The 24,746-nt window shown below is 34.2% G+C and overlaps 1 protein-coding gene across 1 annotated transcript in view; it reads left to right on the top strand.

The window, feature by feature from the left end:
- The window catches only part of LOC149776129 (proteasome activator complex subunit 3-like), a 42,839-nt gene extending 18,855 nt beyond the window's left edge, over positions 1-23,984 (top strand). The window contains exons 5-10 of the mRNA XM_089942397.1: positions 3,785-3,851; positions 8,791-8,903; positions 11,142-11,210; positions 13,634-13,756; positions 19,018-19,104; positions 21,659-23,984. Of these exons, the coding sequence (XP_089798523.1) occupies positions 3,785-3,851; positions 8,791-8,903; positions 11,142-11,210; positions 13,634-13,756; positions 19,018-19,104; positions 21,659-21,739 (540 nt within the window). The 3' untranslated portion in view covers positions 21,740-23,984. The remainder of the gene's footprint in view (positions 1-3,784; positions 3,852-8,790; positions 8,904-11,141; positions 11,211-13,633; positions 13,757-19,017; positions 19,105-21,658) is intronic.
- Positions 23,985-24,746: the final 762 nt, after the last annotated feature.

Raw genomic sequence — 24,746 nt, 5'->3', positions numbered from 1 at the left:
CAATTCTAGTCATTAAGACACCTAAATGTTTTTGTAAATCTTTACAAAAGAAATCAGCAAAGAAACTTAGATGTACTTTCTTTTGTAGAAGGGTTTATTGATGTATTAGCAAAATTATTAGATGAGCTTTATTTTTAGAAGGGTTTATTGATGTATTAGCAAAACTATTATATGAGCTTTATTTTTAGAAGGGTTTATTGATGTATTAGCAAAATTATTAGATGAGCTTTCTTTTTAGAAGGGTTTATTGATGTGTTAGAAAAATTATTAGATGAGCTTTATTTTTAGAAGGGTTTATTGATGTATTAGCAAAATTATTAGATGAGCTTTATTTTTAGAAGGGTTTATTGATGTGTTAGCAAAATTATTAGATGAGCTTTATTTTTAGAAGGGTTTATTGATGTGTTAGCAAAATTATTAGATGAGCTTTCCTTTTAGAAGGATTTATTGATGTGTTAGCAAAATTATTAGATGAGCTTTATTTTTAGAAGGGTTTATTGATGTATTAGCAAAATTATTAGATGAGCTTTATTTTTAGAAGGGTTTATTGATGTGTTAGCAAAATTATTAGATGAGCTTTCCTTTTAGAAGGGTTTATTGATGTGTTAGCAAAATTATTAGATGAGCTTTATTTTTAGAAGGGTTTATTGATGTATTAGCAAAATTATTAGATGAGCTTTCCTTTTAGAAGGGTTTATTGATGTGTTAGCAAAATTATTAGATGAGAAGATAAATGTTATATAGTAAATTTACATACTGAAAATGACATCAACAAATTCATGCTAAGTTTGTCCTAGAATTTTCTAGGTCATCGTTACATTTTTTCATGAAATATACATTCAGTAAGTATAATTGAAAAACGCATAGGTCATGGCATGAGAATGTAATTCTATGTCACAATCTAGCAATGCTTCCTGAGGAGGTCATGGCATGCTAAAATATAAAATTCTGTGTCACATTCTAGCAATGCTCCCTTTCATAAGGTGGAGGTCATGGCATGCTAAAATATAAAATTCTGTGTCACATTCTAGCAATGCTCCCTTTCGTAAGGTGGAGGTCATGGCATGCTAAAATATAAAATTTTGTGTCACATTCTAGCAATTCTCCCTTTTGTAAGGTGGAGGTCATGGCATGCTAAAATATAAAATTCTGTGTCACATTCTAGCAATGCTCCCTTTTCGTAAGGTGGAGGTCATGGCATGCTAAAATATAAAATTTTGTGTCACATTCAAGCAATTCTCCCTTTCGTAAGGTGGAGGTCATGGCATGCTAAAATATAAAATTATGTGCCTAGTATCCTTGTCAGGAATACAAGTTTTACACCACTGAAGATATATTAATAAAACTTTGAGCGAGTATATATTGTGACTAGGTGATGTATCATGTTTACGCCTTTTCTCATAGTCAAAAAAAGTCCAACTGTAATTCTGTAATTTTAAACCAACTTTGTCGAAGTATATACCCTGCCTTGATGTCCACTGGCACGCATTGTAAATTGGCAAAGCAGTATCATATGCCAATTACTGGTATATCTGTGTCTTCAGATTAGTTAGCGATGTTATTCACACAAGTGATGTCAGTCCCATAACAGCTGGTTTGGAAACTTGAATCTGAGCTGCAGTGATTGCCAGGTATCTTCACATTGGCATAGTGCATCGTGGAAAAGAGTTTGGAGATTCCTTACTTTCACTAAAGCTGGAGGATGAAAGGCTTATGAGCACTGGAAGTGTGTCATATATTATAGCTGTGCCTTAGTGTCAAGGTCATGGCAAGGAAAAATGTATTCTGTATTTTAAATCTTGTCTGGAGAATATAAACTTTAAACCACTAAAGATATTTTCATGAGACTCCTGCCTTGATAATGTGTCACATACTACAGCCATGCCCCCAAAGTCAAAGTGAAGATCACGGCAAGGGAAAATGTCGTTCTCTGAATTGTATCTTGTATGGAGTAGAACTTTTGCACCACACAAGATGTTTTCTGCCTCAAGGTGAAGGTCACAACAAGGAGTAAATTATATCTGCCTTGGATCATTGTTTGGAGAACAACTTTTGAAGTACTGAACATGTTTTAATGAAATATTTATTTATTGAGTTATATGTCATGACTAGGCAGTGTGCCATATGGTATATCCAAACCCTTGCCTCAAGGTCAGTATCATGGCAAGGGAAAAAAGAAATTGGTGACCCCTTCCATTATGTGTATAACATTTGATTCAATGAAGATATTTTAATGGAACTGTTATCATTTTAACTATCTTGACCTGAGAGTGTCTTGTGTATTCACAGTTATATCACCTGCCTTAGAATTAAGGTCACAAAAAGGGATAACGCAAGTCAATGGCATATTTCCTTATCCAAGTTGTCACTTTTTAACCAATACAGTTATTTCTAGACTTTACTCAGTTCTGCATCATGTCATTATTAGTCAAGTTCCTAAGTTTGAAGTCAAGGTTATTAGTATGGAAAAGGTGATAAGGTGCCCATAATGTGGTACTGTTTTCAGTGTGGATTCTTTGTGAGGTTAAATATTATGAAACCCTTGGGGATTTTCTTGTGCTATATTTAATAGTATAATTGTCAGAGGGTGAAATAGGCTCAGAACTGGCTTGGCCTGCAAATGCTTCTGCTGATGCCTTTTTTCCATTCTCTGACAAACATGAAAATTATTCATTCTAATGGTATTTGATCTCACACTGGATGGGTTCACATATGAGATGGTACATTCTGTACCAGTCACGTTACAAAAATCTTCTACCTTGAGCCAATGAAATATTATATTCATCTCTATTCATTACTCATTATTACTTTGTATTTCTCCAAAGATCCAGTTAAGACATTTTAATGGAACTTTTGTCTAACTTCCCTCATTTTTAAAATTTCTCTTTTCAAAAATTAGAATAGTTTTATTATTAAATTATGCATATATGTATAGTCTTGTGTTAAGCAATGCAATTTTTGAAGCTGGTGGTGAAGACATAATGTATGCTCTTGGTTTATCAAATTTTATTTAAGCTGTCAGTCCACTTATTAAATTTCAACTCTGTGTCCACTTTCTAAATTTTAACTGTCTGTCCATGTATTAAGTTCCAGCTGTCTGTCCATTTACTAAATTCCATCTCTCTGTCCACTCATTAAATCCCAACTGTCTGTCCACTTAGTAGTTTCCAGCTGTTTCTGCTGAAATTAATGTTGGAACCAATATCACCAGAACCATCATAATCCCATTTTAATTTGCATAATGTTGATTATTTTTGTTTTTTGTTGCTTTTACGTTTTAACAGTACTTTGTAACAAATATTGCTTACAGCTTTACTAGGAAACAGAAGGTAAGTGAAGTGCAAGGTAAATAGCTTGTCTGGGTGGGTGTTTAACCCACCAATGGAACTAGATTCTGACACTATGGGACTGCAGGTTACCAAGTGGTCTAAGATACTCACCTTTACAGATCACTGACATCTCACCTCTGTCTACATGGTTTGAATTTCACTTGGCCAGCATGGGTACCAGTTTGTGAAAAAGTCTGACAGTAGCTTCTCTTGGGTAGATGGTTCTTCTACAGGTTTCCCAGGATTCTTCATCTACTAATGATACTGTCCACCATGTATAGCTTATTATTGCTGAAAAATGGCATTAAACCCGTCAAACCAAACCAAACTGACCCTATCAACTGGACTCACTGCTAATGATGGAGCAACCATTGCAAATGCATTTTTATATTTCTGACCAGTTGGTTTTTTTTCTGTGTTTCTTTTAACAAATGAATGTAACATTTTACTTGTAGCCTCCTCTGGGTAAAAAGAGAAAACTTGATGCATTGAACAGTATTGTTGGAGACAATGATACTCCAGGTAAATATGACATTAACTTGTACAGCTTTTAAAGAACTAGCTGTCACTTTTTCTAAATCATAGGAAAACTATAGGTTGATAATTATTTATATATGTGGGCAGTTAAATAATGGATGGGTTATATATCATTCCCATTGTATGACTTGTTCATTAGTAGTTGTCAATAAATAATGGATGGGTTATATATCATTACTATTGTATGACTTGTTCATTAGTAGTTGTTAATAAATAATGGATGGGTTATATATCATTACTATTGTATGACTTGTTCATTAGTAGTTGTTAATAAATAATGGATGGGTTATATATCATTCCTATTGTATGACTTTTTCATTAGTAGTTGTTAATAAATGATGGATGGGTTATATATCATTACTATTGTATGACTTGTTCATTAGTAGTTGTTAATAAATAATGGATGGGTTATATATCATTACTATGGTAGGGCTTGTTCATTAGTAGTTGTCAATAAATAATGGATGGGTTATATATCATTCCTATTGTAGGGCTTGTTCTTTAGTAGTTGTTAATAAATAATGGATGGGTTATATATCATTACTATTGTATGACTTTTTCATTAGTAGTTGTTAATAAATAATGGATGGGTTATATATCATTCCTATTGTATGACTTTTTCATTAGTAGTTGTTAATAAATAATGGATGGGTTATATATCATTCCCATTGTATGACTTTTTCATTAGTAGTTGTTAATAAATAATGGATGGGTTATATATCATTACTATGGTAGGGCTTGTTCATTAGTAGTTGTCAATAAATAATGGATGGGTTATATATCATTACTATTGTAGGGCTTGTTCATTAGTAGTTGTTAATAAATAATGGATGGGTTATATATCATTCCTATTGTATGACTTTTTCATTAGTAGTTGTTAATAAATAATGGATGGGTTATATATCATTCCTATTGTAGGACTTGTTCATTAGTAGTTGTTAATAAATAATGGATGGGTTATATATCATTCCTATTGTATAACTTTTTCATTAGTAGTTGTTAATAAATAATGGATTGGTTATATATCATTACTATGGTAGGGCTTGTTCATTAGTAGTTATTAATAAATAATGGATGGGTTATATATCATTCCTATTGTATGACTTGTTCATTAGTAGTTGTTAATAAATAATGGATGGGTTATATATCATTCCTATTGTATGACTTGTTCATTAGTAGTTGTTAATAAATAATGGATGGGTTATATATCATTCCTATTGTAGGACTTTTTCATTAGTAGTTGTTAATAAATAATGGATGGGTTATATATCATTACTATTGTAGGACTTTTTCATTAGTAGTTGTTAATAAATAATGGATGGGTTATATATCATTCCTATTGTAGGACTTTTTCATTAGTAGTTGTTAATAAATAATGGATGGGTTATATATCATTCCTATTGTATGACTTTTTCATTAGTAGTTGTTAATAAATAATGGATTGGTTATATATCATTACTATGGTAGGGCTTGTTCATTAGTAGTTGTTAATAAATAATGGATGGGTTATATATCATTCCTATTGTAGGACTTTTTCATTAGTAGTTGTTAATAAATAATGGATGGGTTATATATCATTACTATTGTATGACTTTTTCATTAGTAGTTGTTAATAAATAATGGATGGGTTATATATCATTACTATTGTAGGACTTTTTCATTAGTAGTTGTTAATAAATAATGGATGGGTTATATATCATTCCTATTGTATGACTTTTTCATTAGTAGTTGTTAATAAATAATGGATGGGTTATATATCATTACTATTGTATGACTTGTTCATTAGTAGTTGTTAATAAATAATGGATGGGTTATATATCATTCCTATTGTAGGACTTTTTCATTAGTAGTTGTTAATAAATAATCGATGGGTTATATATCATTCCTATTGTATGACTTTTTCATTGGTAGTTGTTAATAAATAATGGATGGGTTATATATCATTCCTGTTGTATGACTTTTTCATTGGTAGTTGTTAATAAATAATGGATGGGTTATATATCATTCCTATTGTAGGACTTTTTCATTAGTAGTTGTTAATAAATAATGGATGGGTTATATATCATTCCTATTGTAGGGCTTGCTCATTAGTAGTTATTAATAAATAATGGATGGGTTATATATCATTCCCATTGTATGACTTTTTCATTAGTAGCTGTTAATAAATAATGGATGGGTTATATATCATTCCCATTGTATGACTTTTTCATTAGTAGTTGTTACTAAATAATGGATGGGTTATATATCATTCCTATTGTAGGGCTTGTTCATTAGTAGTTGTTAATAAATAATGGATGGGTTATATATCATTCCTATTGTAGGACTTTTTCATTAGTAGTTGTTAATAAATAATGGATGGGTTATATATCATTACTATTGTAGGACTTTTTCATTAGTAGTTGTTAATAAATAATGGATGGGTTATATATCATTCCTATTGTAGGACTTTTTCATTAGTAGTTGTTAATAAATAATGGATTGGTTATATATCATTACTATGGTAGGGCTTGTTCATTAGTAGTTGTTAATAAATAATGGATGGGTTATATATCATTCCTATTGTATGACTTTTTCATTAGTAGTTGTTAATAAATAATGGATGGGTTATATATCATTCCCATTGTATGACTTGTTCATTAGTAGTTATTAATAAATAATTAAAGAAAACACAAATGCACAATTATGGTTGGCCACACTTGTAAAATTAACACTGTCAGGCTCAAAATTAGGTGATAATTATCTTATGATGTCTTTTCACTTTTTACCTAGGTGGATCATGGTGTGAGATCAAATGTAAAATGGCACTGTGACTTCCTTCTCTTATTGAATGATGAAAAAGAAAAATTCTATTTCAGTTTTAATAGCCACAATAACAGTTTTGTGATAGAAATTAATATAATCACAGAAAACTATTGAAAACTTTAAAAATCTTAATTGATTTATGACCTACCATAATCAGTTGCACATCCCTGACATGTCTCAGTAATTGTGTCCATGGCTGATCAGTGTTCTCACCACAGTAACCATCTTTAAAATCTTGTTTTTGTTATTCCTTCTGAATGGATGGTTGTATTAACATAGCGTTTTTACTGAAAGATTTCTTATAATGTCTGGTTGATCCTAATTGAAAATGGTGCTAATCTGATATCTAATATGACAACCACAACAACTGTCTTGGGGGACCCCGAGTGGTCTAAAGCGCTTTCCGTTATAGATCATTGCCATTTCACCTCTGTCTGCATGAGTTCGAGTTTCAGATTCAGCCAGTGTTTGTATGTGAGAAAGCTTGCCAGTAGTTTCTCAAGGATCGGTGGTTCTTTCTGGGGTTCTTCCTCCACCATTAATACTGCCTACCATGTGTAGCCTATCGTGTGCAGAAAAATGGATTAAACCCTACAACAACTGTCTCGAAAATCATTTGGCTACTCACTGACATGGAGTTTCCAGCAGAAGACTTCTTATAATATGTATATATGGTCCTAATGAAAATGGAACTGCTTGAACAGCCAATATGGCTGCCACTGCTACCATCTTGAACAGCCAATGTGGCTGCCACTGCTACCATCTTGAACAGCCAATGTGGCTGCCACTGCTACCATCTTGAACAGCCAGTATGGCTGCCACTGCTACCATCTTGAACATCCAGTATGGCTGCCACTGCTTCCATCTTGAGAATCTGATTACTGTTATTTTACATAAGTAAATGGCCATGTCAACAAGGGGATCTTACTAAAGACTTCTTATAAGTATCCTAGATCAATACTGTGCTTTGCTGATCAGACATGCAATATGGCCACGACAATCTTGAAAATCTTATTTTCACTACCTCTGAATGAATGATGTCAGCATGGGGTTTTCACTGAAAGACCTCTTATGTCTAGTTGTTGTTGTTGTCGGGTTTAACGCCATTTTTTAACACACGATAGGCTATACATGGCGGCCAGTATTAATGGTGGAGGAAGATCCTGGGAAAACCCCGGAAAGAATCACAGACCCACAAGAAGCTACTGGCAAGCTTTCTCACATATCCACATTAGCCGAATCCGAGACTCGAACCCACGCAGACAGAGGTGAGATGGCAGTGATCCATAACGAAGAGCGCTTTAGACCACTCGGCCAATCGGCCCCCCTCCCCCCAAATTGTGAATGCAAAGTCACACATATTGAAATTCATGTTATAGTTACTACTCTAAAGCAGACTTATAAAATGGAGTTTTCCTGATAATATTTATACAGTTTTGTTGGTCTTGCATTAAAATTGTGCTGATCTGACTTCGTTATGGCCACCATGGTGGACATTATAAAAGTTTTGTCTCTACTCATCTTAAATGGAATGTCATTTTGACAGTTTTTATCAGAAGAGTTCTAATGGTATCTGCTTGGTCCTAAATGAAACTGATGCAAATTTGACCATCTTGAAAATATTGTTATCTCTACTCCTTTCAATTGGATCAACATGGAGTTTTCACCATTAGACTTCTTATGATGCCTATTTGGTCCTAGACGAAAATGATGTCTCAGCAACATCCAGTATTGCTACCATGAAAATGGTGCAGTCACTCCTACCCCAGATTGGATGATCATATTGATAGGCACTTTTCACCAAAAGATTCCTAATGATGTCTAATTTGTCCTGAGTGAAAATGCTGCCAGTTAAACATCCAATATGTCCACCACAGCAGCGAATGTTAACATATCATAGCTGAATATTGGAGATGGCTTCAGCAGTTACAAGAAAGAAATGGTCTTATCATGAATTCCTATAAATTCTCTTTGCCCAGTAGTGTATCAGTCCTTTCAAGTGACTTGTGTTATTTTTTGACCACAGCATTTGATTTCTAAAGAAATGGAAATCTTCACAATTTTACAAGAAATTGTATTATCTATCTAGTCTTTCTCATTTAATATCTTTCCTATGTTTCAGGCTCTAAAGTGATGGTACTACCAAATGGACCAGTTCCATGCAACATGAAAATAATGGAAATTGCTGAGAAAATAAAGCCCTACACCAGAGATCTCATTGATCATTCTAACACAGTAAGTTGAATACTATAAAAAATAAGTTCACACTCCAGCCAGTTAGACTGTCTTATTACATGATGAATGCAACATATTTTTTTTCTTATTATATGCTCTTTTTTTTTTTCTCTGTTAACTTTACATTGTCAGAATCATTCGGTATTTTACAATATTGCACACCTTCATATTGCACTCATGTGCAGGACATATGTACCCAATAGGGTATTAGAAACTACTTTGTAAACAAATCATGTACACTCGTGTAGCAGATGCTTTACATTTTGGTTGATTAAATTTGTTTCTGAATGAACTAAAGCAAATGTTTTGTGACTGCCACATACCAGTTGCTTTGCTACATTCTGCGTTAACCTTTTTGATAGTGTTTCGGATTTTGGCGATAGATGCCAGATTTCATAAACTTGCTGGGTACATACAGATAACATGCAGGTTACAAGGCATAAACTGTCTTCTTTAGCTGGTAATAAGAATGGCAAAAAATATACTTAGTTTTACATCCTGAATTTCCTCAAATTATACATAAGGAGGATGCAAGTGCACTTGAAATATAGTCGAAATTGCAGTACAATCTCGAAATGTGTAATCAAGCTTAAGAACCCATGACATGGCTCATGTAATTTTGGATTCGCTGAACTAAAAAAGTACATTTTGAGGAAATTCAGGATGTAAAACTGGTAGTATTATTATTGCCATTCTTATTACCCGCTAAAGAAGAAAGTGTATGCCTTGTCACTTGCACGTTATTTGTAGGTACCCGGCAATTTTATGAAATCTGGCCTCTATCGCCCGCCTAAATCCGAAACATTGTATCAGAAAAGTTAATGCGGAGTGTAGCAAAGCGGCTGGTATGTGGCAGTCCATGAAACATCTGCTTTAGTTCATTCAGAAACAAATTTAATCAACCAAAACGTAAAGCACCTATGTGAGTGTACATGACTGGTTTACAAATCAAAAGTGCTGACATCTGCATCCATTGTTTGTTTACAGTAGAAAGTAGTTCCTTTATGAGTGCAATATGAAGTTCATGCGAGTTCAGTATCATAAAATACTGAATGATTCTGACAATGTAAAGTTAATTGAGAAAAAAATGAGCACATTATAATTACATTTCTTGATTAGTAAGTTGATCAAAGGTATTTATGCAAGGATTTTGTGTTGTATGACATTACACAAGTCATTGAATAAATTTTTATCAAATGAACACGTGTTAAAATGTTATATATAAAGAGTCCAAACAGAATTCATAACTTTTATCAGTTTCAAAAAATTGTATTTTGACGCCTTGGTAAGGGTTACTTTTGTGTTTGAATCTGAACTTTTACCTAAACATCCTTCCCCACCCCACCCTTTCACCTTGTTTAGTTTCAATACAGTTCATTTATAATCAGAGTAAATCATAGACTTTTATGTCTGTTTTCTCATCAAAGTGGAAGGTGGAAAGTTATAAAATAATATTTATGCTCATTAGTCCCTTTTGGTTTAAGTTTATAAATACCAGAAATTGTATTGCTTTCTACATAATTCCTGCCCAAAATTCAGAAGTGAGTTTTGAGAAAATGAGTGAAAATTTAATTTAAATTTCATAGTGAATTATGACTCGGTGAACATATATAATTTTCAAATATTCTGTTTTCAGGGTTGCTCTAATATGGTTTACAGCAACTTTTGGGGAGCAAAAAAGTGCAGTATATTTAGTTTTGAAATTATGTTTTCATTATTTTAATCATTTGACATGAAAATGTGCTGAAACAGAAGTTTAAAGTGACTTTTTTGACCATTATAAATTTTGTATGTTTTACACACAGTTCTCCCCAGTTTTGCAAACTTTCATCTATTCTGGCTGGATAGAAAAGTCATTTCACTTAAATATTAAAGTTCAGCATGGACCCTGCACTTAGCCAGTGTGTGCCCCTTATGCGTGACCAGCTTTCCTTGGAAAATATAAGAGATCAGTTTATTAGGAGGGTGCAAAGAAAAAACTGTTTTCTGCACAGATGGAAAAGTCCTTCATTTTTCTATGTCCCTAGAATCTTGAATTTAATCAAATCTTTGCTCCTCTTTCAATATAAAATTCTTTCATGATGGAGAAGGGAGAGAGAGGGAAAAATATGTTTTTGCTTTCAAAAGAATCTTAAAATGTATGTAACTGTGCACATTGTTACATTATTATTATATAACAATGTTGTTATTTAGGTTGATATGGCAATTATAATTTTTCTATATTTTTCCTCTGTTTAGTTGAAGATGTGGATAGCATTTCTGATACCCAAAATAGAGGATGGGAACAATTTTGGTGTATCCATACAGGTTTGTGTTGATTCTTATTTCTAAACTGAATTGATGTCACCTTATTTATAGTTCAGATACATGTGGGGTGGGCTACTGATACAATGTCTTATGCGACCAAAACATTCATTCAGTCAGTGTTTTTAACATGGCCAGGTTATATTTGATTCCTCTTTTCTCTTGGGCTTTGTAGCTATAGCATTTTTAAAGAACTGTGAAAACATAATGTTCTATAAGTGAATGGGATAATTAGGGCATTTTTAATGTCAAGTGTTTGACATCACAAATTAGCAGGTCGTCATTTGACATTTGACATTTTTGAGCTCATTTGTCATACATATATTTCTCACCCATGCGACAGAGAAATCTGCTTGTTTTGCTAACCTTACTTTTCCTGTCTCAGACCAATCGTCTCAGTCAAGGTGTCCATGCGCCACGGACTGCTTTATCAAGGGACGTAGCCATAGTTGTCTTATGCTTGGTCTGATGGAGTTATTTTCGGATCAAACAAACACTAACATTTTGGGACATTTAACAAAATAATTTTTGGGAGTAGAGAAAAAAATAACTTACAAAAAGATCTAGAAAGAAAACGATAAATATAAGACAAAAAGAAAATGGACTACAAGCTAGGAAACATATTGGCTCTTAAAGGTAGGAGAGCAAAAATCGTCAGTGTTTACCACCCACTGGGTACCTATTCCATGTATACAGTACGCTTTTTGGATGATGGAAGTTTCGCCAATTATGCAAAACATGAACTAGTAATTTCAGAAAATTCACCACTGCATGAGTCAGATGATCTTTCCTTTCTTTTTGATGACTGGGAAACAAATGAAATAAATGTGTCTCTGAAACCGAACTTCTAATAATTTCAGGTGTTTGACATCACAAATTAGCAAATCGTCATTTGACATTTTTGAGCTCTTTTGTCATATCATATATGTCTGGCAAATTTTGTGATTTTAGGATCTGAGATATTGTGTGTGTGAGAGAGAGAGAGAGATCCCTATAAGAAATATGAGTATGCCTATTCATTGGCATGCCATTTTCTTCAACATAGGTACTTTTGTTTTGAAAAGTTTACAACTTCATTAAACAGACATTTCTGGTTGATTGTGAAAAATTTGCAAAAATTAAAATTCATTAATTTCAGTGTGTAACATTATTAATGGTATGGTGAGAAATTACATTTCTTTCATTGAATTCATGGATGAGAAATGAGTCCAGTTGTTTTAACAGAAAGATCATTGTTCATTTCATCTTAAGATACCTGGGTTGCAGCATTTGATCTTAAAATATCTGGGCTGCAGCAACTACAAAATCCAAGAAATTTGGTACAAGTACTACCTAAAAGAGAACATTCACAGTATGTTAAAAGTAAATTGTACATTTATGGCCTTTTGTTACTCAGTTCAGGCATTATTACATAAAGTTTCACAGATTATTCTGGACAATATTGACTAATGACCCAACAGGTAAATTTCAGATGATATGCTGATTAACTAGCAACAGGAGGTAGGTAGATGGAGCATGGCTGTTCATCAGTTTGTTCAATCTTTGGGGTAGCAATCTTGTGTTTAAGAAATAAAGACTTGGAAAGAGTTTTTGTTTTCACCTTAAGAAAATTAAAACATTTTGGCTTGTTTACACCAATTGCAGTCTATTGATGAAGTACAACATCAACATTTTCCTTATCCATTAGCTGTGTACTTGTATTCTGACATCACAATGTTACTTTATTCCTTGTGTTATAGTTGGTGACATGCGTGTCAATAACAGATATCTGTTGCATAAGATGAATAGCTATTTTAATACATGCATTGTAAAGGAAGAAGCATTGTAAAGGGAGATGCTCTGTAAAGGGAGATGTGTTATATAGAAAAATGGGTTGTATGGGAAGATGCATTGTAAAGGGAGATGTGTTGAATGGAGACATGCACTGTAAAGGGAGATGGGTTTATGGGAAGATGCATTTTAAAGGAAGATGGGTTGTATAGGGAGATGCACTGTAACAGTTGATGGGTTGTATAGGGAGATGCAATTTAAAAGATTGGTTGTATGGGAAGATTCATTTTAAAGAGAGATGAGTTGTATTTGGAGATGCATTGTACATGGAGATGTTTTCTTTGCAGAGAGGCCTTGTGAGGGGGTTTGTATTGTAATGGGAGATGAGTTGTGTAGGGAGATGAAACAGGTTTCTTTTAGAATTGTGGATATAAGCACAAGATTATTATTGCCATTCAGACACATATTTTGTTAAAAATATCCCAAAATAGGTTCTGATTGGCACTATCAAAAGGATAATCATTATCTTGCAATAGTCTCAAAGTTTCCAAAAGTTAATTGTAAAATTAACTACTGCATTTGAATGTTTGACCAATTAAGAAGTTTATTACATTCTCAGATGTGTTAAAATATGTTTTTCTTTTATTCTACTTCAGGAGGAGACTTTGTCTGAAGCTAGAACAGTGGAGAGTGAGGCTGCTGCTTATCTAGATCAGATCTCACGATATTTCATATCACGGGCAAAATTGGTCTCCAAAGTTGCGAAATACCCACATATAGTAAGTGCACAATCCATGAACTCGTTTGAAGCTAGAACAGTGGAAAAGTCGTCAAGACAAATCTTTCAGATTTAAAAAATATTACATATGAAAATATTTTCCAACAACTTCATACACCATTCAGCATAAAACTTGAGACATGATTTCTGTTTCAAATATGCGAACAGTGGTCACTTAATTTTGATCCAGCCCACTGGATAGTTGAGGATGATAAGACAGGTGAGATGATTGATTGATTGGTATTAAAAGGTGCATAAACACTTGACACTTTATATGAGAGACACACCATTGCAGCTGACCCTGCCAATCAGGCAGGAGTCGGTCAGTCTTGCAACACTCTGGCTACAAGCCTAGATGATTTAGATAGGGAAGGATACATTTTGCACTGCAGCATGTTTCAAGTTTTAGATCAAGTCCGTCCATGTTAGTGGGAAGCAAGATAAGGCAGACGTTATCATTATCAACAGTTTATTGTTTTGAAGTCACAATTAGAGCAGATACAGGAGGTCACAGATTTAAACCCTGGACGAGTCATACCAAAGACTCACGAAAATGGTACTAGCTGCTGCCTTGCTTGGCACTCGGCATTAACTCGTGCAGCCCCAATCCTGCCTGTAGGTGTGATGAGGCTGTACCCTACTTTCAAGCTCTGTAGTGCCAAAGTTGTTGAATATTTAGCCAATTGTGTGTCATTAGAAAAAAGGAGACAGATGTAGCTCTACAGTAATGCCAAATAATCTGGACTTTCTACTTACTACAAAATGCAGAGAGAAGAATGTAGTTTTTAAGACCTGATGTTTTTGCACCAAAAATCCACCCAATGTCATGTCCGGATTTTAGACTTTTTGGCCTGTGATCTAAGGCAGACCAGTCTGAACTGCACAAAGACAGGTGAACCATTGTAAAAAGTAGGATAAGTTTGGGATTGGGAGTAAGAAGTGATGAGGAAATGAAAATGATGGGTCCAATAAGCCAAAAAAAAAAAAAAAAAAGAACTCCCAACTTTTACCCTTCTGCACATGCACAAGTCAAATACACAATGTAAAACTGTGTTTCTAGCACAACTAAACGTCAGTGTAAACGAAAAACTCTTGGAAGCAGATGTATTTGGATGTATTTAAAATTAACCTCCAAAATGTGTTTCCTACCCCCATTTCAGGTAAAAATGACAAAAATCTCCAGGGCCAAATGAGCTAAAAGGTTAGTGTTATGACTGGTCAGCCTGCCGTCAGGATAATGTGACTGGGTGTGACATGATGCATAGCAACCAAGTGTCCCATTTTTATGTAATTGTCCCGTATTTTGGACCTGAATACAGGTTTACGTTTTTCTTGCTAAAATATTTTTCGACCAAAAAAAAAAATTATCCTTGCAATTTTCTGTTTAGAATGGGCACTCGGTTCCATTCTTATAAAATGTATCGCATGTATATAGCAATATAGTTCCAAGTTAATGATTGGTTCATTCGAAATCGAGGCTACTATGCCTGTCATTAACCACCTTATTGGATTGCACAAACAGTTGTCGCTATCGCTGTATCTCATCTTCATAATATTCAGCTTCTAATCATGTCAAAAAGGTAAGCGGAACATTCACAATTTTCTCCAGGAAAGACAAGAAAACAGAACTGGAAGGACAATTGTACCGTCCTGTTTACATCTGTGAAAACCACTCCAGTGGCCTAGTGGTTAGAGAGTCCGCCTCGGATGCCGGGGGGTTGTGGGTTCGATCCCCAGCTGAGTCATACCAAAGACTTACAAAATGTTACTAACAGCTGCCTCGCTTGGCGCTCAGCATTAAGAGGTTAGTGTTAGGACTGGTCAGCCTGGTGTCGGGATAATGTGACTGGGTGGGACATCATGCTACATGTCTGTGGCTTGATTGAAAAATTGTTAAAGCTATGTTAAAAATCCAAATCACATTCACACACATTTGTGAAACCATCTAGTAAAGGAGAAAACTTTACAATTAGCAAATTGAATTGATAATGATTGAAACTAACAAGGTGGGGAAAAGGTTCCTATAAACAGCACGTGTCCCAGTGTGAGTGTGTTGCATTCTTGCACCTTCTAAATGGGCACCCAAATGGAACAGGGTGCCCATTCAGAAGGTGCAAGAGTGTAACACATGCATGTTTGATGTTGAATAATTAAATAGCTTATTGTCCTACTTTACTCATGGTTGTAGATGTTGTAAATAGTTACATATGCATTAAAAAATCAGTATTTGTTCCTGAAAATCTGTTTTTATACTGGGTGTTGAGGGGTTGGAGGTTGGCAGCTATGCATGATGCTACATGTCTGCAGCTTGATGCTCCAGTGCTAGACATCACTATAAATTACTTCACTGCAGACATCATAGCGATATGACTAGAAAATTGTTTGAGCTTCGTTAAAAATCCAAAGCACACATACACGATTAGAGAAAATTAATGACAAGATTTTGGTTCATTGTTTTTCCTTTTGCTTATATTTTGGTTCATTGTTTTTCCTTTTGCTTATATTTTGGTTCATTGTTTTTCCTTTTGCTTAGATTTTCCAAACTCCTTGGTGTAGCTTCTTTATACTTGGCATGAATCATTATGAAGCTAAGACCATTCGTTTTACAACATTATTGCTTGCAGCCTTTTTGACCTTGGAGTCAAGGTCACAGTAACAGAAGCTTTGCATTAAAATTTTGGTTTTTCAGTTTTATTTCCAAAACCCCTACATGGATTTTCTTCTGACTTTAGATCTATTGTTACGAAGTTAAAATGATTTATTCTGCAACATCCTTGCTTATCCTTTTGCCCCTGGGGTCATGGTCACATTTTTTCAATTTTATTTCCAAAACCCTTTTGTGGATTTTCTTCAGACTTGAGAACAGTTGTTACAAAGCTAAAATGATTTATTCTGCAACATCCTTGCTTAACCTTTTGTCCTTGGGGTCAAGGTCACATTTACAACAATGCTATCATCATGTGCTTGACACATATGTCATGGCCTTGTTTTCTAATTGTTGCTGATGATGCAGTTATTACTCCATATGGATAAGTTGTGCATATCCAGTTTTCTTTAAAGATACTGAAGGATAAGTCTGTTATTAGTAAAATCAAAACAGTCAAATCTAGCTAATTGGAGACAGCAGAGTTTGTTGTTCCTTGGTGCCCAAATTCATTGTTCATGGACCCCAATTCTGATTTTATATCCTCAAAAATTGTGCATAATTCCCAATTTCAGTAATTCTATCAAGAAAATATTATTGCCAATAAGTCAGATTATTTTCCAAAATGTTCGGCAAATCTGCCATGTTCTGTCAATCAGGAAAAATTCCTTTAAATGTTGGGCCCAGTTGTCATTATCAATCACTGACTGAAAATTCCTTTTTTTCCCCACCCTGTTTAGTGCTTTTTAGAAAGGAATTAGGATTAATGAATCCCTTGAAAGAATAATAGAGGAAATCTCTTCTTTTCGTAATGGAGTTGGGATTAAAAAGGGCCCCACTGTATAATGTAAATCCTCCTTTTAGAAAAGAGCAGTATGAAAATATAATATTAAAACACACAGTAACATAAAACACAGTAAAATAATTTTACAGCACACAGCAGCATAATATTAAAACACATAGTAATATTATGTGGCCTAGTGGTTTGAGCTTCCACCTTGGATGTGGGAGGTCGCTGATTCGATCCCCGGCCGAGTCATACCAAAGACTTATAAAAATGGTACTGACAGCTACCTCGCTAGGTGCTCAGGATTAAGAGGTCAGCCTCATGTCAGGATAATGTGACTGGTTGGGACATCATGCTACGTGTCTGCAGCATGATGCCCCTGTGCTTGACATCTCTATAAACTACCACACTACATAAATCGTAGCTATATGACTGAAAAGTTTTTAAAACTATGTTCAGAATCCAAATCACACATTCACACACACACCCCCTTTTAAAAAAAAAAAATACTTCTCTACTATTCCCATTTTGTAACAGTATGTTATTAAGGTATGTATGTGTGTGTGTCTTTGGATTTTTTACATAACAGTTTGAGTCATATTGCTATGATGTCTGCAGTGTGGCAATTTATAGTGATGTCTAGCACTGGGGCATCATCTGCAGACATGTGGCATCATGTCCCACCCAGCCAGTCACATTATCCTGACACCAGGCCGACCAGTCCTGATATTATCCTCTTAATGCTGAGCACCATGTGAGGCAGGTGCTAGTACCATTTTTATCAGTCTTTGCTATGATTCAGCAAGGGTTTAAACCTGCGACCTATCGCATCCAAGGCAGATGCTATAACCACTTAGGCCACCTGATAAGTATGTCATTAAGTACTTCAATCGTGATGTCTTGGGCTGGAAGAATAAATAGTTGTTTCTATCCTTGCCCCATAATTTAGGAACTAAAAGAATTCACTTCACATCCCCTGCCATTGTACCTAATTGTGCAACAATGATCAGTACCTTGGTTCTTTCTTTGTGGCTTTTTTTTTCGTCATTACTTTTGTAGAAATAAATCCATTGACACAAAGAAACAAGCAAACAAATCCGGAAGTTTGGGTATTACTCTCACCTGTAGAATTTCACAAAGTTGCCACTACCATGCAATTTTTGTCTCGCATGTGAAGCATAGATGAAATAAAGGTCTCCTGTTTCTGATGGCAGTTCCATTTATTGGTGTAGATATCAACATTCCGTTTGAGCATTTATTGGTGTAGATATCAACATTCTGTTTGAGCATTTGCCTGAGCTGCTCTGATATTGTTGTATGTACAGTCTTGAAACTTGATTGATTGTATAGGATGTTGTTCATCATGGGCAAAAGGGTGTTACAATGATTTCATGCTTTGGTGAGTTTTTAAAAAGTATTCAGAATATTTCTTGGTGGAACAGATGAGCATTCTGTGGAATTCATGTTTGCTGCCAGCGGTACTCAAGCTCAGACATTAAACTTGCATGTGCCGCTTGAGTACAGTTTTTAAATATGCAAGATATTGGGTTTAAAATGTATGTGTTACATAGATTGATCATGAGGATATGAGACTTGTTTGGTTTGTTGGATCATTTGGAACCCAGGGGCTCACACCTTTTTCTTGTGTTTTAGCAAACATTTACAACAGCATCCATGTAAGACCCATTTAATACAATGTAATGGGTGGTGTTAGATCACTAAGAATTATTCATTCTAACTAGTACTCAGTCTTATTACTTATTTTAAGTTCACAACATTATTTTGTTTCTTACATCCAAAAGACTACTATAGCACTTTTCTTGTCTATTAGGATGACTACAGGCAGTCTATCAGAGAACTGGATGAGAAAGAATTTGTGAGCCTGAGACTAACTTGTTGTGAACTGAGGAATCATTATGTAAGTTTCTTTTAGTACACTTGGTGACTTAAGAGTTGTTATTGACCAAGTATTAAAACTGATACCTGATGGACACAATATTTCTAAAATGGAATCTCTTTCCAAGATAAACCATACAGTGTAGATGCTGTGTTGACACCCGAGTTAATTGACAGTTCAAGATTAACCAAGTTCTGGATTAACCATTCAGGTCACCAACAGCGAAATTGACACTTTTTTTATTTCTCTTTTAGTTTTCTTACATATTTATTTCTCTTTTAGTTTTCTTACATATTTTAAAAATTCATTGTATTATTGAATATTTGGAGCTTGACTATATCCATTTAGTTTATCTTTTGACACAGAAACTTAGAGGCTTTCAGTGGTCCCTAGATCTTTGTTATAGTGTTACATGTATCTATATCGTGTATTTTACTTTATAATATAGTTTTTATTGAAGTCATTTAGTTAATAACATTTTCAGTTCTAAGATCCTATGAATGGGTTGTGTACTATAAGAAGAGTACATTTATATTATGTAGTACTGTTTTCATTCATGAAATCTCAAGGTCAGAGTGACAGGTTTAAGTAAACATCATCACTTGGTCTGAAATAGGCCATTAATGATGCAGTCAAAATAAAACCCTGTGATCCAAGGAGGATATTTGTACTGTAGAGAGGTCAGAGTGCCCAAGATTGTGATTGGTTAAAACTGGAACAGCAGTTGTTGACTGAAAATGTATTTTCACAATTTTAAATGTTGAAATGAAATCCTGGAATCATTTTGTAGTAACTTCATGTTTAGCTACTTTGTTATTAGAGTAAATTATCTTCTTATATAAAGTGATTTTTTTTAATGCCAAGTTTCTTGTTCTGGAGAGTATATCAGTCTTGTAAGTAGACACATTAAGAGGCTCGATTTATTTATATGATACACTTAGTGCCATGTCTGGTTAGTGATGTGGATCTGTGACCATTGGCCAGTTCCATTTCATTGGCTGGTGATGTGGATCAGTGACCATTGGCCAGTTCCATATCATTGGTTGGTGATGTGGGTCAGTGACCATTGGCCAGTTCCATGTCTGGTTGGTGATGTGGATCAGTGACCATTGGCCAGTGCCATGTCTGGTTAGTGAAGTGGATCAGTGACCATTGGCCAGTTCCATGTCTGGTTAGTGATGTGGATCAGTGACCATTGGCCAGTTCCATGTCTGGTTAGTGATGTGGATCAGTGACCATTGGCCAGTTCCATATCATTGGTTGGTGATGTGGATCAATGACCACTGGCCAGTGCCATATCATTGGTTGGTGATGTGGATCAATGATCCATGGGTAGCAAAGATGGAGCTAGGTATTTTGGCACAGTTGAAGTGGTTAAAAATAACAAACTACAACCTACCTAAAATTGAATGCTTTGTTAACTCAATGGATTTGTTGACAGAAAAGAATTTGAATTGTAAGGAATAATGATCATGCTTGGAATTTATTGAAGTGTTCTTTTTTATCTAGTTGTACACAACATTAACATAAAGTCCTTGAGACTTTATTTTCTTTGTGAATGTTTAGGTAAGATTTTACTCTTCAACAATTACAGAAACCATGATCGTTTAATCCTATTTAAAAATTTTGTTTGTCTTCAACTTTTTGATATAGACCTTACTTGCACATTTAAAGCAGCAAAACATTTGAGGTAGATAATGAAAATTTATAGCCAAATGCTTGTTCATGTGTAGATGACCTGATTTGATTTTTAGGTAATTATGGCATTTTTGTCCAATATTTTTGTAATTTTTTGAAAACCTTGTACAAATACAGCAAAGACCACATTTCGATTGGCAAATTAAATTGAATGGGCATAGTTTGCATCATATGTACATGACCTGATTAGGCTCCCAGACAATTAAATCAGTTTTTATTATTTTTGCACAAATTGTTTACATGTTCAGTTTGCATTAGATGCCCTGTGTAAATGTTAACGCATTATAGCAAAGTGTTAATTGATATTTGGTCTGTGGAGTATGCAGCAGGGGTGGGTATATTTTACAACCAGATCTGTTTCATTCTCTTGGCATTCACTTTTGTGGCATTTGAGATAGAGCCATCAAACCTAATTTACATGTGGTCACAATAATTATACAGGTACATCACTCACAGTAATTATACAGGTACATCACTCACAGTAATTATATGGGTACATCGCAACAGTAATTATACAGCTGCATCAATTACAGTAATTATACAGGTACATCGCTAACAGTAATTATATGGGTACATCGCAACAGTAATTATACAGGTACATCGCTTACAGTAATTATACAGGTACATCGTTCACAGTAATTATACAGGTGCATCACAAAGGCCTGGTCTGATTTCATTATCATACTGACAGGAGGCAGCTACAGAATGTCACAGAATTAGTTTGTAGTTGTGTTGAGGCTTTGATGCTGTACACATCTATGTTGTCTGAGGTTTAATTTTGAAGAACAATGGGTTTTTTTAATTTATTTTTAGCTTTAAACTTATTGATGTTATGAAGATGAATTTATATCAGTTTATATTTCTTGTTTGGTTTCAGGCCAGTTTGCATGACCTCATCATCAAGAATATTGACAAAATCAAGAAACCCCGATCAGCCAATGCAGAAAGCCTGTACTGAGAAAAGCAAGAAAAAAAGAATCACATTTTTTTTTCTTTTAAGACAAAATAATGGTCCTTTAACATTTTCTTTGTACTTATCCATACATTGTAAATGATATTAAACGCAGCTTGCCTTTCATCGGAATGTGATGCTTCTTTTGAAAATTGATGTTAACTGAATGCCACTAGTGGAGTTCGGGGGTCAATTTTTTAAAATCTAATATTCATCTTAAATCATTTCAGTTAAGTGCACAGTTGAAATATGTACAACTTCAGATTGTTCGGAAATATAAATACGTGTTCAGGTATTATTTAATTCTGTGTTAATCTTTGAATACAGCAGAAAGAAAAATAGATTTATGGGTTTATTTCATCTTTTTTTTTTCCATTAATTTGGTAACTCTAATAATGAATTCAAAGCAACATTTTGTTTTCAATAAATAAATATGCTTACCTGGCATGCAGACAATATATATATATAGGATGTCTTTTTCCCTCTGCTTTTTTCAAAGCAGCATTTGAAAGACAATTAATTTCATGTTGATTTGTAGCAAACTAAATTGTTAGGCTTTAAAACTTGCATATTAATTTTCGTTTAAAATATTAATTTTAGTAAGTCAATTAAAATAAATAATTCAGTAAATAGACTTTAAAACATTAAATATACATGGCAACAGGAGATACATATGTAGGGCATAAAAAATCCGGGTACTCCTTTTAAGTTACACTATGTGACATTATTTGTTGATACGGCTAAATGCTGCATTTTTTTAAATGGTATTTATGTACTTCTGGAGAAATAATTTAAGATGTCTATAATTAACATTGATTGGTGGGTAACATTCATAAAGTCTGAATTGGTGAGAAGTATAACTAAAGTGTATAAAGTACCAATGTAAAAGATCTGAAATTTCACAATGTTATTTGATCAAGTTGCTATGGTATAATGTTTTTTGTTCTATTCTCACATTTCAGACCAGCATTGTTACACGTCTGCCTTTGCCTCAATTTGCAACAAATGATGCTCATTTAAGGCATTTTCTAGATGTAATTGGATAAATGCAAATTAATGTGTTACTCTCGTACTGGTTCTAAGTCAAAGAACTATACTTTAGGGTTATCTGTTGATTTGCCAACTTTTATCTAAGTAAGCAAACCGTGCCTAATGATTTAACATAATATGATTGAAACGTCAAAATTCATGTGATGGTATCTTCTAAGAAATAACGGGATGTGTGTATCAATTCAAGAGGCTGTGCTTAAACATGTTATATGTTGGTTATGTCAGTGTGTGTGTGTGTGAGAGAGAGAGAGAGAGAGAGAGAAAGAAAGATAGGTCCATGTATTTGTGATTTTTGGGGGAGTGGAGGGGTCTGGGAACTTTCAACTTCAACCAATAAAAATCAGAATGTGTTTTAATCAGTTATCATCACAACAGACAGACTGAATTGTCAAAGTTAAAAAAGACTGCTTTCCCCAAACAAAAAAATTAAATCAAACCTGAAATGGACCATTTTAAACAATAGTAATCACTTGCCACAAAGAATACCTCAAATTATTATTCTTACAGTTGTAATTTTATGAGCATTCAGTCTAATTTTTGATGCATGGAATTAAAATGAGAGCAATCATGTAGATGAGAACATTTTAAGATATACTGTATTTAAGCTGATTTGTTTTATTCTGCAATTTTATGTACATTTAGACACCTTACAGTTGAAAATACTCACCAGATGGTATAACTTTTTTTTATTTTTATTTTTATGTGAACATATTACTGCAACTGAAGCTGAAATCATTTGTAAACAGTGCCCGTATTATTGTGTTTTCAGAACTACAGCTTTAATGAAACTCGTAACACAATTCCACCAGATGGCATTTGTATGGTTTGCTGGTTATTTTTTTCAGCATTCTGCACATGAGCAAAGCTTTCTAATAGAGAAACAGTCTAGCAATCCCAGTGTTCTTGTGCCATCTGGGAATGGAGAAGAATATGATTGCATCTTATTTTACTCTTTTTTTTTTTTCCATATCATTCTGATGTGATTTCATTTTCTTTAAAATCTAGGGATAAAAAAGAAAGAAATGACAGTGCAAGTGTAACGTATTTTCTGCCTGCCTAACTGTGGAATGCTTAAAAATGTGTGTCATTGTAGTACATACTTAAGATATATGGTCGTATTTAAAAACCATGTGATGTTAAAGTGAAATGTTTTAATGCATTTAAATTTGTCTGATAAGAATAAAGAGTATCTCACTTTCAAGTCTATTTGTCATTTATAGGAACTTGAGATGGAACTTTATGATACGTCACTTGGATTTTTTTTCTTCTAATAAAAATTAAAGTGGCTACCATATATACTTGTTTGCAAGTCAGATCTAATTGCATAGACCCAGAACTGCCATTGCATAGACCCAGAACTGCCATTGCATAGGAGTAGAACAAACATGGATCCAAATCTGATTATCAGGGTCCAGAAATTGGTTGCAATCAGAGCTAAGATTATTTTTACTTATGTGGTCAGATATTTTTTAAATTCATGCAGAATTAGGAATTGTTACCCATCATTTCGACCGCTCCTGTGACCTAGTGGTTAGAGTGTCTGCCTTGGATGCAGGAGGTTGCAGATTCGAACCCTGACTCTTATCAAAGACTTGTGAAAATGGTACGAACAGCTGCCTCACTTGGCACTCAGCATTAAGAGGTTAGGTCTGGTTGGCCTGGTGTCAGGATAATGTGACAGGGTGGGGACATCATGCTACATGTCTGAAGCATGATGCCCCAGTGCTAGATGTCACTATAAACTGCCACACTGCAGACATCTTAGACTGAAAAATTGTTAAAGCTACATGAAAAATCCAAATCACACAAATCCCAGTATTGACAACAAAAGATATATGTATTATCTAGAACTTAACATTTTAATAACTGGACTAATAATTGAAGTACTTAATATGGCACAGTAAATCAGAATTGGCCGCTCTGTCAAAATTTATCACGTATAATACATAAATGGGAACGAGCC

The sequence above is a fragment of the Sinohyriopsis cumingii genome, chromosome 18 (assembly GCF_028554795.1).
Source record: "Sinohyriopsis cumingii isolate HCF-2022 chromosome 18, ASM2855479v2, whole genome shotgun sequence".
Taxonomy (NCBI): Eukaryota; Metazoa; Mollusca; class Bivalvia; order Unionida; family Unionidae; genus Sinohyriopsis; species Sinohyriopsis cumingii.
The sequence above is the reverse complement of the archived record's forward strand: the minus strand, read 5'-3'. Positions and strand labels throughout refer to the sequence as shown.